Below are 15,550 nucleotides of genomic sequence, written 5' to 3'. Positions count from 1 at the left end.
CTTGTGTAGCCACGGCCAGCAATAGTAAGGTAAGTGGATCTTGACCACATTATATAATTTGTCCCATCTAGTTTGGTGGGAGAAGCAAAAGGAAGATACTCTGGTCGAGAAGATCCATCAGAGTCAGCTGTAGTGATGTCAGACATCATGTAAGTGCACGGTTTTTAAATTCCCACAGATTTAACCCTCAGAAGTGGCTCAAACTAGGATCGAATGCCCTGCAGGTGGTGGGGAATAAGCCTTAAAAATAACAGCAACTTCTGATGATGAAATAAGAAACCCTAAATTTTAAAAAATTTAGGAATAGCTGAAAGCAAAGGAATCGCAGGTTTGAATCTGATGTTGTTTGGATTCAAAGCTGCAATCAGAAAGTAGGTAGGGTGTAGATCAATAAGGGCAGGGGTCAATCTCCAAAAATAACACAGAAATCCAGCTTGAAAAGGCAGCAGCTCGATCTCCAAGGTTTGGAGGAAACCTGCGGCAGATTCTGATTGCACCCAGGTTTGAATGATCTTCAGTGAGGTGTCATTGAGGGCAGGAGCTAAATCTTCATTGGATCACCTCAAAGTTGCTGCCCTGAATAAGATAGAGAGTCCGAGAGTGGTGGAGAAGAAGGAAACCAGAAGCCGAGAGAGAGAGAGAGAAGAAAAACCAAAAAAATCGAGGGGGCTGCTCTTCAGATCAGAGGTGGCTCTGATACCATGTAAACAGCCCTGTGTTTGAATGCTTGAATGATCAAAATCGATCACCCAGCCCCTTTATTTATAATAACCAGAATTACAACTACTCATAATGAAAGTAGGAATGCCCCCCTTGCCTATTCCTATTAGGAATTCCCATTCCAACTAGGAATCCCAAATAGAGATCGGCTAAGGGGGAAAAAATACAGAAAAAGTAATAAAGCTAAAAGATAAAACTAATAAAACTAAAGGAGTAAATTACCCCGATCGGGTAAAGTAGCCTATCTTAACACTAAGTCACCTGATCACTTAAGTGATCACATGTTCACAAATTACATAAAAATAAAGCTATGTAAGGAATTCTGTATGCAACCTAAGTGCCCATATTTTAGGTCCATAAAAATGACCTATTACATAGAAAACTCATGGGATCAAAAGCCCAGCATGTATAGAACCCAACCCTAAGACTTATTCCTAATAAAACAGGTCTATTTTGGTGATGAATCTGCATCACCAATTCATAGAGACTTGGTTACTGCCTGATTGGCCTAGTTTTGAAGGGTTATTCTACAGGTTTAGACGATGAGTGAAGTGGCTTTAGCACCTGCAGCAGGCCCATTTGCCCATTGGATTGTGTAGGGTAGGTGGTTTGAAGAGCGTGGGAGGAGGAGTGATATGCTGCTTTAGGCCGGGGCTTACGACTTTCACCCCCGGGTGCCGCTAAGGGAAGGGCTGCACCTGATGGCACACTCCACGCTAGGTGAAGGGAGGGGAGCTCTATCTTCCAAAGATTTCAAACCAATTTTAGATACTGAAAGGCTGAAAGCCTTCGCAATCCTAACCATCAACCTGATACATTTTTCTTGTGGAAGGCCTTATAGGCTTTCTGTTAAAATTTCCCTATGGCGTTGGATTAATTTTTCCTGAAAATTAAAAACCATTAATCATTATTGTTATCTGAAATAGAAGATTTCCATATTTCTGTGTTATTTATGCCCAGCTACATTTTCAATTATAGTTTTTTTCCCCCCTGTTTTCCCCTTTTCAATTCGTGATCTATTATTCCATTAAAATTCAGATCTTCTTCTGATACTGGATTGTTCTGATGAATCTGTATTCTAGGTCTGCTGGTGTCGTCTGGGTGCTGTATCAGAAGCCTTTCTTTGTGTTTTACAAATTGATACTTTGACAATCTACAATACATCAGGTAAGTGTCCCTGCCCATTCTCCCTCTTTCCATCTCTCTCTTGGTGACCAGGAATCTTTCATGTTGCAGTTAATTTTGGGACTCAGAGGACACCATGTGTTTGCCATGTCACCTTTAGGGTAGGGCTTCCTGTATTGCATAAATATCTTCCATGAGGCAGGTCAGGAAGTGCCCAAAGTTTGTAAGACCCAGGGTCCCCTGCTCGAATATTAAGCTCCTGTCCTGGCAGAGTTGGCTCTTGGTAGAATAAATCCATAAAGAATTTTGAAAATGGGTGAAAATAATGAATGACTGAAAATAAAAGGGAAAATGCCGATCCATGGGGAGGTGTATGGTGAAATTTGAAAATGGTTAAGCATATCACATATCCTTCAACATATATGAGAGAGAGGGTGTTGGAAGGAGCAAGATGAGATACCATCTTCTCTCCCTGTCCCTTTTATGTTAGAAATATGGCGTAGTGACCAAAATGACCTTAATAAAGTGAAGCATGATTACTGCACAATAGTAACACATTGAACCCTGGTACAGGTCCCGAAGGTTAAAGTTCTAGTTAAACTAGAACTAAGAATGTTGCCCCAAGTAGTTCTCTTGGATAGGAATCCTAGTCATTCTAGTAGACTAATTGAGGACAACTGTTTTGGTTTCCTTGTTCAAGTAGGAAAGTAAATTCCCAATGCAGTCAGGAATCTAGAATCCCCATCAAATTATGACAGCGAAATTCTATTGTGATAAGTGCGAGTGTGCGACAGTATTGGAACTTGATATCAGTATCTGTTCATGAAGAAAGAGAGAGAAGAAGGTGAAGATCAAAGAAGACAGAATTCCTCAAACCGTGGGTAGCGAGTGATTTCATATTGATAATAAAACACCAAATTACAAATAAGGACAAGTCCATAACTGTTGTCTATAACTTATGTGTAACTTCCACATAAGGACAGGACTATAAAATACTAGTACAAACTACAAAAACACTCCTGCCGACACTAACATCTCTTAACAATAAGAATAGCATGTCACAGTAACAATAAAACTTAGAAGTCAGAAATTAAGGATCACGAAAAGACCAGTAGATTAAGAAACAGAATTTGAAGTGTAATTAGAATTCCTAGTAAAGAGATGAAAACAGAATTTGTATGGCTATTGATTCTATCAGCATAGAACACAGAATCTGTTTCTGTTAACATTACGACGGCTGGAAAGAATCACTATTATAGAAGAGAATAAATCCTTTATGCTCTTCTGGAGTTCTGGGTTAGAGGTTGATATAAGCAGGTTAATTAGAATAATACAACAGAACCATAGAAAAGGCTTCTAGTTGCAGAAGAGAAGTTGTGCAGAACTAATATTGATGAGAGGAAGAATCTAAATATCCTGACCAATAAACAGAAAAAGAAAGAGCAGTTTTGATCTGCTGGCTGGATTAGATATTGGTACTTGCTGAACATGCATAACAGATCTAGAATGCAGACCAAAAGAGAGAAAGATCTGAAATAGAAAGATGAAGCCAGACACAAGAAAGAAAATAAGAAATAAGAAGACAATAAGGGAGATTTGAGAATACTCAAAGAACAGAGAAGAGAATATCAGAAGCAAGAGAAGAAGTGTCCCAGGCAGAAAGAAAAGGGATTTGATGGAGGGGAAAAACCACAGAAGTCACATACTGTTGGTAATTACTCATTTAAATATTACCCCAATGTGATAAAAATAGGAGCACCTTAAGAGGAACACCAAACACCGCTAGTCACATTTTTTGTATACCTTTTTAGGTTTTGGGGGAATGTGTTTAATTAATAATACAATCTTTTATTGTTGCTGATTCCAAAAGAAAAAAAAATGACGTTAGAACTTTTTAAACTCTTTCTGAACAAATAAAGACCTTTTTAGAGCAACTGGGTAATTTTTAAATAGAACTGAAATTACACAATCCCCCCAATTAAAAAGGAAGAATAAACTAATATGACTACTTAAGAGGTACCAAAATTGAAGTATTGAACTACAAGGCTGTTCCCTTTGGCTGGACATCATGGGCTTGACAGTGATGGGTCTCATCTCAGGTCATATTTATCAAGCCATTGAACTGCTGCTGCATCTAACACTTAGGCTGTGTTTGGTTGTCTAGAAAGGCGGGAGAGTGAAAAGTTCACTTTTTGACCCAGGGTTGTCAAGGTGTCGCCTAGACGATGCCTTCACCTAGGTGGGTGCCTAGGCGCCTTGTTGTCACCTCATGTCCATGCCCCCTCGAACGCCTTGGGTCGCCTAGATGTCCTGACAACTGTGTTTTGAGTCTTTTGATCTCTTTCTCACACTTTCTTGCTGTTTGGTTGGTTGAGAAAGTGGTGGCCTTGGGAATAGAGTTTTTTCCATCCACTTCCTCATTCTCTCAAATAGGTTTGTCAAAGAATCCAGCCACAAAACCAATGGGATTTTGTGAGAACTAAATTTGCCAAAGATGGGATAAGAAATTGGCCAACACAATGTAATGAATTGTGTTTTTCCATCTTTGATATAAGTAATAGATATTCAATCTAGAGCTAGGATGAGCCCCTCCCCTTCTCCGCCCACCACCATCCCTCCTTCCACCTTCGCCACCTCCACTTCCATCAGCTCCACCATCTCCAACTTACCTTCTCTTTCAACTCCGCCACCCACTGCCTTCTCCAACCCCCTCGCCTTCACTGAAACCTCCATCCCCAGCATTTTCACTACCCCCTCATTACCTACCTCCATTGCCAACACTCCCCCCCCCCCCACTGTTACCACCACCCATGGACCAAAATCCTGGTCCTCTTTGCTCTCTAAACCTTCCTCATCCTCGAGCTCGGGTCACTCCCTTCACTTTGTCAAACCTTCCATAGACAATAGATCAACCTTCGCTCTCTGCCCAAGCAGCCTGCCATCGCCTAAAACTTCCAAGTGGAAATCTTGCCTCCTGGGTCACTTCCTAGGCTCTTGACCCTCGTTCATAGTTTGAGAACTTGTTTCGTTTCGGTATTTCGGACTGACCGAAATATCTGAAATATTCGAATTTCGGATATTTCGGTCGAAATATTGTATTTTTTCTTGTATGTTTCGATAGGTCATTTCGGTGGGTTTTAGGCCAAGTTAAGGCCTGAAACTTCATGGAAACCCTATTTTAGGCTATATAAACACATTTAAATGTTCAAATTGCAAAAATAGTCACCCAAAATGGTGTTTTGGATGTGCACCATTGATTGGCAACGTACGGTCGAACCCTAATGTATAACTTAGTTAATTACACATTTACACATACACATTGTACATTAAACAAGTAAATTGACTTGGAACTAAGTTGGAAACATAATGACTCATAAGTTAAGTCATAAATCATAATATTAAGTACATAAGACATCAAGTCAATAACAAGTTAACAAATAACAACTTAAGAGTTAAGATTTAAGAAGATGATATCAAACATTCCAAATCACAATATGTCAATATCCCCAATTGTCCCCTACAAGGCTACAAGTCAAGTAGTCAACTAGTCATCATTCATCTCAAATGTTTACAAATTTGCTAATAATAACTACTCCGCCGTCCAGGATCAACCCTACTCATGGTCCGCTGGAGCCGACGTGTATTGCTCTCCGACTGTAGGACAAATGCATGCCATGTCATAGTTTGGGAGAAGAAGCGAGTGTAGTCATCCACAGTGGCCATGTAAACTGCATCATCAACATGTTGAAGGTAACCTATCCTAGGATATAGGTCACCAAACTGTGAAGAAGTACTACCCACTGATCCACTATGATATGAGTCATATGACGGCTCTGGGAGCATATACGGATTGTACGGCTGCGGTTGGTGGGTTGGGTAGCCAGGGTAGGAAAAGAAGTCATCCACAAAAGATGATCCACTATATCCCTGTGTGTGGGAGTCATACTCAAAACTGGGAATGGATGGAGAAGACAGAGGCTGCTGCCCCCAAGGGTACTGCCCAGAATGTCCTTCGCCAAATGGATGTGAATAAGATGAACTATGCTCTGATTGTGTTGGAGATGGACTGCTGTCTATATGAAAAGATGGGGCATGGAAATGCCCACTCGATCTACTGTCTCTATCGCCAATACTCAGTCCACCAACAGAGTCAGATAGGGCATCAATGTCCATAGCTCAACCTGCCTACTAGTACCACTACCACGACCACCAGGACGGGACTGGCCACGCTGCTTTCTCGAGTAGGTCGAGGTGGACGATGTGGGCCGTGTGGCTGGTGTGGGGGCACGGATTGTCTCTTGCTGCTCTTGTACCACAAACGGGACTCGAGTTCCCTCGTATGCTTCACCACCATCACCATCATCATCACGTCCATCATTACCTTCATCATCACCTCCATCATCACCATCTCCACCAGGACCACCACCACCATCATCTCCACCAGATGACATAGACCAATCTTCATCCTCCTCATCAACATCACCAGTAGGCTGGAACGATATGGGTGACGCGTCCCGTGTATGTACCTCACCCTCTGCAGCCATGAAGTCATCCACATCAGCTTCTATGTGTTCAGCTATCATGGGGTCAGGTCTACCTCTAGGCTGATCTAACACTGGCTCGCCTCTATCCCTCACCCAATCAACAATAGGACCTTCATCATTTGACTCCACCTGGAAAATGTCGGCGAGATCGATATTTACCCTGATACCCTCTTGTCCCATGCTAATGTGTTGCATCTTCAACCTCAAATTATAATGCACATACACTAAGTCAGAGAGACGTTCAGAACCCAATCTATTTCTCCTCTTGGAGTGGATGAGAGAAAATGTACTCCATTCCGTTCACGACTAGATCTTGAACATGTCAGGAGAGAACCTTGATTGCTATTTTTCTTAAATTGTCTACCGAGCCCCCATCAACACCCACCATTCACATTGCATTACAACAAAAGAAACATGTCACCTTCATTTCAAAAGAATAAGATATTGAATTGAGTAATGACTAATGAAGTAATGACTAATGAGTACCGGCATCCCCGCATGCCCGGCCTTGCTCTGCAGCATCGGTTCCAAAACTTCCCAATGCATCCCTAAAAGTCTTCAACTATAATCATTTGGAAAATATTTAAAATTAGTAATGACTCATTACTATTTAGTATTGAATTGAGTAATTCCAAATGAATTATAACTTATAGGACTCACCTCATTGTTGCATATCGCCTATAATTTACTATTCGGCTCCACCTTGGCAACTACTTCATTGATTGCGTCAATAAGACTATTATTCAACCAAAGCCTATGACTGTATTTGTACTTGGGGTTCAAATAATATGTTGAAATTGACATTACATATTGACTAGTTAGTAATATATCCTTCAAATTAACTTTAAAAGATGTAATTGCATAAAAAACAAAGAGTGTACACTCACCAGCCTTATGCAGTGGATGCATAAGTTGATTTTCCCAGTGGTCCTTGATAATTTTGAGAAAGTGTATGCTATCTCGTGGATTTGCATTGTAAACACCTTCATTCATCAAGTTTATGGCATCATATAGATGTGGCATGGTTGGTCGCTTAAGAGCAGAATCAACTATATGCAAAACCTTGACCACTGGGTCCAGAAGTTGTACCACTTTATGCAACTTAGACCAAAAGTCATTTGATGAAATTGTAGCTTGTGCTTCCCTACCACCATGGGTATTGGACCCATTGCAGTTGAACCAGTCTTCAGAAGCAAACATTGATCTCAGTCCAGACTTCTTGGTCTCTATACTCTTGAGTGCAATGTAGTTGGTGGCGAATCTAGTTATGCCTGGCCTCACTTAGTCACCCCCACACTTCTCCCTCAAGAGGTTTAGTGCAAACCCATGGTTGTAGACAAAGTTGGTCATTTGCCTTGCCTTTTTCACAACATGTTGTACCAATTTGATCTTTCCCATGTCCTTCAACATGAGGTCTATACAATGGGCAGCACATGGAGTCCAAAACAACCGGTACTTATTGTTTTGCATCAACCTCTCACCGGCACTCTTGTCGTTGCTTCCGTTGTCCGTTACAATTTGGACAACGTTCCCCACTCCTACATCTTCTACCACTTCCTTACAGCATTTGTAGATATACTTTGCATCCTTTTTCTCCTTGGATGCATCAACAGACTTCAGAAAGACTGTCCTCCCATCACAATACACCATAAAGTTGATGATGGACTTTCTTATAGGACCAGTCCAACCAGCACACATTATGGTCACCCCATAGTTCTCCGACAACCCCCTCATTTCATTGATGTAGTCTTCAAGCTCTCTCTTCTGCTGGGGCAAATACACATTCATAATCTCATATAGGGTGGGCCCCTTATACCCTTGGCCAACTCAACAATGGAATCTATCATAGTCTGATAAAAGGGGTCTTGTGCTGTGTTTGCTGGGATGGTATGGTATAACATCCACTTAGCTATAGATTACTTCACCATCCCCTTCAGATTTTTCCATGCTCCCTTGATTTTTGGTTGTTTGTTGCCTTTCTTTCTGTAAACACCAGGTGCTTGGTGAAGTGCTGGGTCATCTCGTGGTGGTGGAGGCAGAGGGGGAGCTGCCCTCGTACTTTGTGATCTCCTAAAGGGATTAGGCAACCCACCTCCTCCACTTGTACCTGCTCCTCCACTACCACTAGCACCAGCTCTAGAGGTACCTGCTCCTCCACTACCACCTACTCTCTGTCTCTCCTGATCCTCATGATAACTGGCTCTGCTCATCATCTGTGCTCGTCTCCAATCCCTAGCCTCTCGCTCAGTCTCTATATCATCAGGAACATAGACATCATCATCATCACGATGGCCTGATTGGCCTCCCGTTGTACACCTCACTGCTTCCTCAAGATCTACTCTTGCCTTCTCCCTCTGAGCCTTCCTCTTACTCCCGCCATTTTTTAATCAATGACAGCCCTAGATACCTCCACAGGGACCATATGACATGCGACCACTTCAGGAGAATTCCCAGCTAGATGTTGTTAGAGTCTAGTGACACCACCTCCCAAAAACTGCATGCGACAATAGTTGGATTAGGATTTTCTTTTATCCCCATCAATTGGAGTGCCATGCAACCATGCAATGTCACCCCTAATGCGCCTGGGTGTGCTCCCCTCCCCCTGGGTCTGGGCCGGCTGCCTCTGCCCCTCTTGCCTCTGGCTCTGTTGTTTACCACGGTTCGCCATAATCGGACTAGTTTACTGTTGCATGAATAAAAGACAATTCATTAATCACTGAAGCACATCAATTCTTTTAGTTTAAATGTTTAAGAATTAAGATTTAAGAGCACTAACACAAGTATATAAGTATATAACTATTTAGTATTTTTCCCATAACCCTCATATTTTTCTCATATTTAAAAACAATTTTTTTAAATATTTTTCACATAAATATTGGCCTAGCACAACAAAACCGAAATTTTATGCAAATGGGCAGCAATAAAACAACATGTAGAATTTACTTATAGCTATTTTTGTATTTTTCCCCTAACCCTCATATTTTTCTCATATTTAAAAATGATTTTTTAAAATATTTTTCAAGTAATTATTGGCCTAGCACAACAAAATCGAAAAGATATGTAAATGGGCAGCACATAAGAAGTATGTACAATTTATTTTGATATTTTTCAGTAATTTTAAAACAAAAACCTCATATTTTTTCTTATTTTTTGCTATTTTTTTGAATTTTTTTGAATTTTTTATAATTTCCAAAAATTAAAATAATTAATTATTGGCAGAAAAATATTTTTGACACCATGAGGCCGTAGATCGGCCAATGGTGTCTAACATATATTTAATTCATCACCATACAATATACATAACCCTTATTATTTTTTGTTGTAAGTAAATCCAATTTTTGAAGAAGAAAAATAAATAAATAATATATATACAAAAAAAAAAGTTCGACACCGTGAAGTTGTAGATCGGCTTCCGGTGTGTAACATATATTTATTTCATCACAAACAAACATGTTGATCATGCATTTCCCTAAAAAAAATCAATTTTGAGAATATGGTTTTACCTGGAATAGTGGAAAGGCTTCACAGATGTGCTAAGAAGTTTGTTCTCCAAGTGATTCCGGCGTAGATGCGGCAAGGATTCAAGTGGGAAGTGGAAGAATGGAGAAGAAATGAGCAAAAACCTTAAAAAACCAAGCAAAAGTGCAAAACCAGAGCTGTTTCTAAGTCTCGGTAGACTGACGAAACATGTTCATTTATATAAAGCAATTTCTCGAGAAACTCGAAATCTCGCAATATTTTGAAAAAATCTCGAGATATCTCGAAATTTCGAGAATTTCGATCGAATTTTTGTATTTTTTTGATTCGAGGTGGCATTTCGTTTTGAGGAGGTTGAAAAATCCAAAATTTCCGAAATCTCGATCGAAATTTCGCGAGATTTTGAACTATGCGTTCAACAATGTCAAGGCTTCTCTCTCTAAGCAATGGAAAGCGCATGGTTCTCTGGACATCTTCCTCCTCGACACAGGTGTCTTCGTCTTCAAGTTCTTTTCGGAGGATGTCAAAGCTCGAGCCCTGGACGGTGCTCCTTGGTTCATCGACTCTAAACCTATCTTCCTTCGCCAGTGGGATCCCTTCATCCAGCTCCACAAGGTCGACCTCAGCTCCATTCCCTTGTGGATTACCCTCCCTGGCCTACCGTTCCAGTACTGGACTCAAGATTGCCTTAGCAGAATAGGTTCAGCCTTGGGCCATCCATCGTACTCTGATGCTTGAACTCTGAAAATGGACAGACTATCCTGTGCAAGGCTATGAATCGATGTTCCTGCTGATCACCCTCCTCCTTCCTCCATCACCATTATGGAAGTCGATGGATTTTGTTTTGAGCAGCTTGTCAAGTTCGATTGGCTTCCCCCCGACTGTATACATTGCAAGATCTTTGGTCACCATTCTCCTGACTGCTTCGGCAAAGCTACGTCCGTCACAACTGAAGCTGATTTGGCTCCCTTAGCGCCTCCATCGGCTACGGCAACCTCGTCTTCGTCTATGTTAGGCCGGCCAAGCTCTCCTACTAATGCCCCTCGCCCAAGGAACCCTGCGGTTCTGCCAAGCTCTCCTGGTGAAGTCATTCGTTCAAGGAATCCTTCAGTTCTAGCTCCCCAGTCGTCTTTCATCTCCAGATCTCCAAGCAGAGGTCGAGCCAAAGTGCGCCACCCCCCCCCCCCCACTGTCGCCACCGTGCCATTCCTGCTTCTTGTTCTCCCCCTCGCAGGGTTTCTGCTTCGGGTTTTGGGCTTGTGACTTTGCTGTAGTCCTGTGACGCTGCAAATGCCCAGGTTCCGCTTGCTGACCTTGATGGTTCCTCGCTCCTTGGCTCCAGCCGAGACGCTGCCACTGCTTCTATGACCACCGATGCTCCCATTGGCCCTCTAGTGCCCCAAGAGAGTGAATCGAATGCAACTTTTGGGCTGAAATCTCTGCAGAGCATTTCGGGCAGAGATTCTTTCCCCATTTTGGCACCTGCTACTTTTGGAAGTGCTTCAATGCAGCAGGACGCATCGACGACCAAGGCCCTGCCTTGGCTGGCTCCCTCTGGCGTTGATCTGTCCAGGGTTCAGTCCCCCTTTTGCTCCTCTCTTGCAGGTAATCTCTCTCCTTTGCGGGGTCTTATCTCTGAAACGTTCTCCACTTTTCCCAACACGGACCCCCTTGTACCTTTGCCTCAACCTGCTCTCCCTCCCCTCCTACCTAACCCCCTTGGCCCCACCACTTACCTCTTTCCCAGGTTACCCCCACCTATTACCAACCTGGCCCAACCACTTTCCAAACCGGCCTCCCGAAACCAATTCCCATCCCTTTTCTCCTATAATCTCCCCATTTTACCCCCTCCAACCCATTTACTTTCCAACATCACCCAACTTTGCCCAACCTCTTTCTAACTCCCTTACCTGTTTCATCTCCCGATCTGCTTCCCCAAATCCCACCTCCACCCCCTTCACCGACCCTCCCCCCCCCCCCACATCATTTGTCTCTCTTTCCCCTCTCCCCTCTTCCGCAGGGTGTCCCCTCCCCCTCCCCCTTGGTCCTCCCTAGTGCTTGCGGCAACTCTTTTGCTGCCACAGTTATTGCCCACCATCGCCCTACAGTTGTTTACTTTCGTAGGAGGTATAAGAGTGTTCCACCTAGGACTTTGATGCCCTACACCCTCTAGTTTCCCATGTCGGCTGGATTCATTTGGAATGTCAAAGGTCTCAATTCCATGGCCAAGCATTATGACATTAGAGCCCTCATTAAGTCTTCTCACTCCCACTTCTGCGCCCTTCTGGAAACTCGTGTTTTGCAAGAAAATGCCTCTCGCATTGTTGCTTCCATTGCCCCTCTTCCCCTATTGGACGTATTTGGATCCTCTGGGACCCTTCAAAAATCAACATCTCCATTTCCTACTCCCCCCAACTACTTCATCTCCTCCTCTCTCTCCCCAATTCCTCCATTTCCTTTTACCTTTCGGTGGTCTATGCCTTTAATCGGGCTGCTGATCGCTCCTCCCTTTGGGATGATTTGGCTCTCATAAAAGCCGGGATTGGGTCCATGGGGGGTGGGCGGAGATTTTAATGTTGTCAGATTTCAATCTGAGAGGTGTAGCCTGTGGCAAGGGTGATATTGGTTTAATGAAATCCTTCTGTTGATTGAGGCGACGAGGGCCACGGTGGCTTTTGCCTACAGGGAGAGTAATAGGGCGGCTGACTGCTTGGCCAAACGGGCTTGTGGCTCTGGGTGCTCCACAACTTTCCAGCCGGACAACTTACCACTGGGTGGCTTTCAATGTATTCTTAGGGAGGATAGAGAGGGTCTGCCGGTCCTTAGAGTTCAGTCCCATTGGTGACTACATTTTTTGGGCAGCCTAGACTCGCGCTTGTTATTGAGAGCTGATTTGCTTTTGGGCTGGGGGTAAGGCGGGACGTCCCCCCCTGTATTCTTTATTCTTTTTTGACGTAATAAAACTTCGGGGCTGGCCCGGGTCCTAGAGAAGTTCGGGTTAAAAAAAAAAAAAAAAATCTGAGAAAATTGGAGGTCGCCCCCTTGACACCCAATTTGTCAAAGCTTTATGATTGTGTTGAGGACATTGGCATTGAGGATCTTAGATGGTCAGGATCCTCCTTCACCTGGCACAACCGAAGAGGGGGAAATGACCGGATTGCATGCAAATAGGATCGCTTACTTGTCAATGAAGTCTGGCTCTCCTCCTTCCCTCACTCTCATGCTAACTTCCTCCTCCAAGGCCTGTCTGACCACTGCCCTTTGTCATCTCCTTATTCAGCAATAATCCTCCTTCGGCCCCAAGCCTTTCAAGTTCTTTGACATGTGAACCTCCCACCCCCTCTTCCTCCCCACCATTCTCACTTCTTAGAGCTCCCCCGTCCATTGCCCCTCCCTCCCTCTCATTGCCTGAGCCAAAAAGCTCCATCTCACCAAATCTGCCCTCAAGTCTTGGATCTCCGCTACATTTGGCAATATGCCCTCCCGGTTCCCTCTTGCCGATCCGACCTTGCCTCTGTGCAATCCCGTCTTCAATCGGATCCGCTTAATCCCTTATTGGCTGAGGAAGAGAAAAAGCTCTCTGAAGAGCTCGCTTCCCTCGCCACTTTGGAAGAAAGTTTTCTCCGCCAGAAATCACGCATTAAATGGCTGGAGTTGGGTGATTCTAACATGGCTTTCTTTCACCGCTCTCTGAAAGCCAGATTGAGCGCCAACTCCATCACTCTGCTCATTGCTTGGAATGGTTCCCCTCTTTCCTCTGTCCTCGACATAATGTCCAAGGCTGTCTCCTTCTTCACCTCCCTTTTTAACCCTTCCCTCCCCCCCTCATCCCGTTTCCCTTCTGGCCTCATTAACAAATTTGTCCGCCCCCCTCTGGCTTGCTCACTCCTTAAGATCCCTTCTGATGAGGAAATCACCAAGGTTGTTTTGTCTCATAAAGCCAATAAGGCCCCTGGTCCGGATGGTTTTAGCATGGGGTTTTTCTTGAGTTACTGGGATCACATTAATGGAGACCTCATTAAAGCTATCCGCAGCTTCTTCTTTAACCCTAGCCAGCTTGCCCAGGTCAATCAGACTTTCCTCTGCCTCATCCCTAAAAAAGATGGAGCCTCCTCTGTGTCTGATTTCAGATCTATCTCTCTTTGCAATCTCCTCTGCAAGTTCATTGCCAAAATCCTGGCAAACAGAATCCAACTTGTCATCCCTTCCCTTGTTAGCTCCAATCAATCTGCCTTCATCTCTGGCAGAAGCAAAGCAGACAACATCATCCTCTGCTCCGAAATTGTGAGGGGTTAGGATAGAAAATCTCACTCTTCCGCTGCCTTACGAAGATAGACCTTCACAAAGCTTTTGATTCCCTTAGATGGGATTTCATCTGTGAGGTGCTTTCCCCCTCCTTTCATCCGCTAGATTTTGGCCTGCATCTCCTTCTCCTCCTTCTCTGTTATAGTCAACGGCTCCCCCGCCGGTTTTTTCCACTCTAAAGTTGGAATTCGCCAGGGCTGCCCTCTTTCCCCTTTCCTTTTCTCTTTGGCCCTAGAAGTTCTTTCGAGAAGAATCGAAGCCAAAACTGACCTCCACCTCATCTACCCCATTCCAAAATGCAAGCAGATAAACCTTACCCACCTGGCCTTTGCGGATGATCTTATGATCTTCTCCAAAGCTTCTCCCTCCTCCATCTCTGCCATCATGTCTTCCCTCTACCTCTTTGAGAGTCTCTTTGGCTTTCACATTAACCTCCTTAAATCCAAACTCTTCCTATCTGGTGATTCTGGTGTCTCGATTTCTGATATAGACACCCTCCTCCACCTTACGGGATTTTCCCTGGGTTCCTTCCCAGTGAAATACCTGGGCCTCCCCCTCATCCTTGCTAGGCTCTCTAGCCATTATTGCACCCCCATGCTTGACAATATCCGCAAGCGTCTTCAACTTTGGAAAGGCCGACTTCTTTCCTATGCGGGTAGGATAGAATGCATTAGATCGGTTCTCCAATCTTCTTACATTTACTGGTGTGGCATCTTTGGCCTTCCTAAAGCCACCATCAAAGCTATGGAATCCCTCTTCTGTGCCTTCCTCTGGAAAAGGGAGGAAACCTCCCGTTTCCTCCATCCAATCAGTTGGAAATCCATCTGCCTCCCCAAATCTGAAGGAGCCCTCGACATTTGCCGTATCCGTGACTCCAATACTGCGGGTGTTCTGAAGCTTATTTGGAAAATCTCTTCTAAGCATGATTCCATTTGGGTTTATTGGGTCTACTCCCATCTCCTCAAAAATGACTCCATCTAGGCCGTTCGCATCCCCTCGGATTCCTCCTGGGTCTGGCGCAAGGTCCTCCTCCTTTGTCCATTGGCTCTTAAAGTCACCTCCTCCTCTATTGCTGATGGGTCCTCCATCTCTCTATGGCTTGACCCCTGGCACCCCATTGGAGTCCTTTACAATTTCTTTGGAGCTAGAGCAACTTACGCCTCGGGCATTCCCAAGTCTGCTCCTCTATCCACCATTATCTCCCATGGATCATGGACCCCCCTTTTCCATATTTCCCCCACCCTCTCCCTGATCTGGAACTCCCTTCCCCCTGGCTCATGTGGACAAGGTCATTTGGCTCCCCTTCACAAACAACCTCTTCAGCTTCAGTTCTGCCTGGAACCTAGTTAGATCCCAAGCCCCTTCTGTCCTTTGGCACA

At 43.9% G+C, this 15,550-nt stretch overlaps 1 protein-coding gene across 2 annotated transcripts in view; it reads left to right on the top strand.

Moving 5' to 3' along the window:
• LOC122671564 (anaphase-promoting complex subunit 1) overlaps positions 1-15,550 on the top strand; it is a 141,386-nt gene that overhangs the window by 19,175 nt on the left and 106,661 nt on the right. For both annotated transcript variants that reach the window (XM_043868871.1, XM_043868864.1), the window contains exon 3: positions 1,803-1,887. In XM_043868871.1, coding sequence (XP_043724806.1) covers positions 1,803-1,887 — 85 coding nt within the window. The remainder of the gene's footprint in view (positions 1-1,802; positions 1,888-15,550) is intronic.

The sequence above is a fragment of the Telopea speciosissima genome, chromosome 1, assembly GCF_018873765.1.
Source record: "Telopea speciosissima isolate NSW1024214 ecotype Mountain lineage chromosome 1, Tspe_v1, whole genome shotgun sequence".
Classification (NCBI taxonomy): domain Eukaryota; kingdom Viridiplantae; phylum Streptophyta; class Magnoliopsida; order Proteales; family Proteaceae; genus Telopea; species Telopea speciosissima.
Note: the sequence above shows the minus strand (reverse complement) of the source record. Positions and strands in the feature narration are given on the sequence as shown.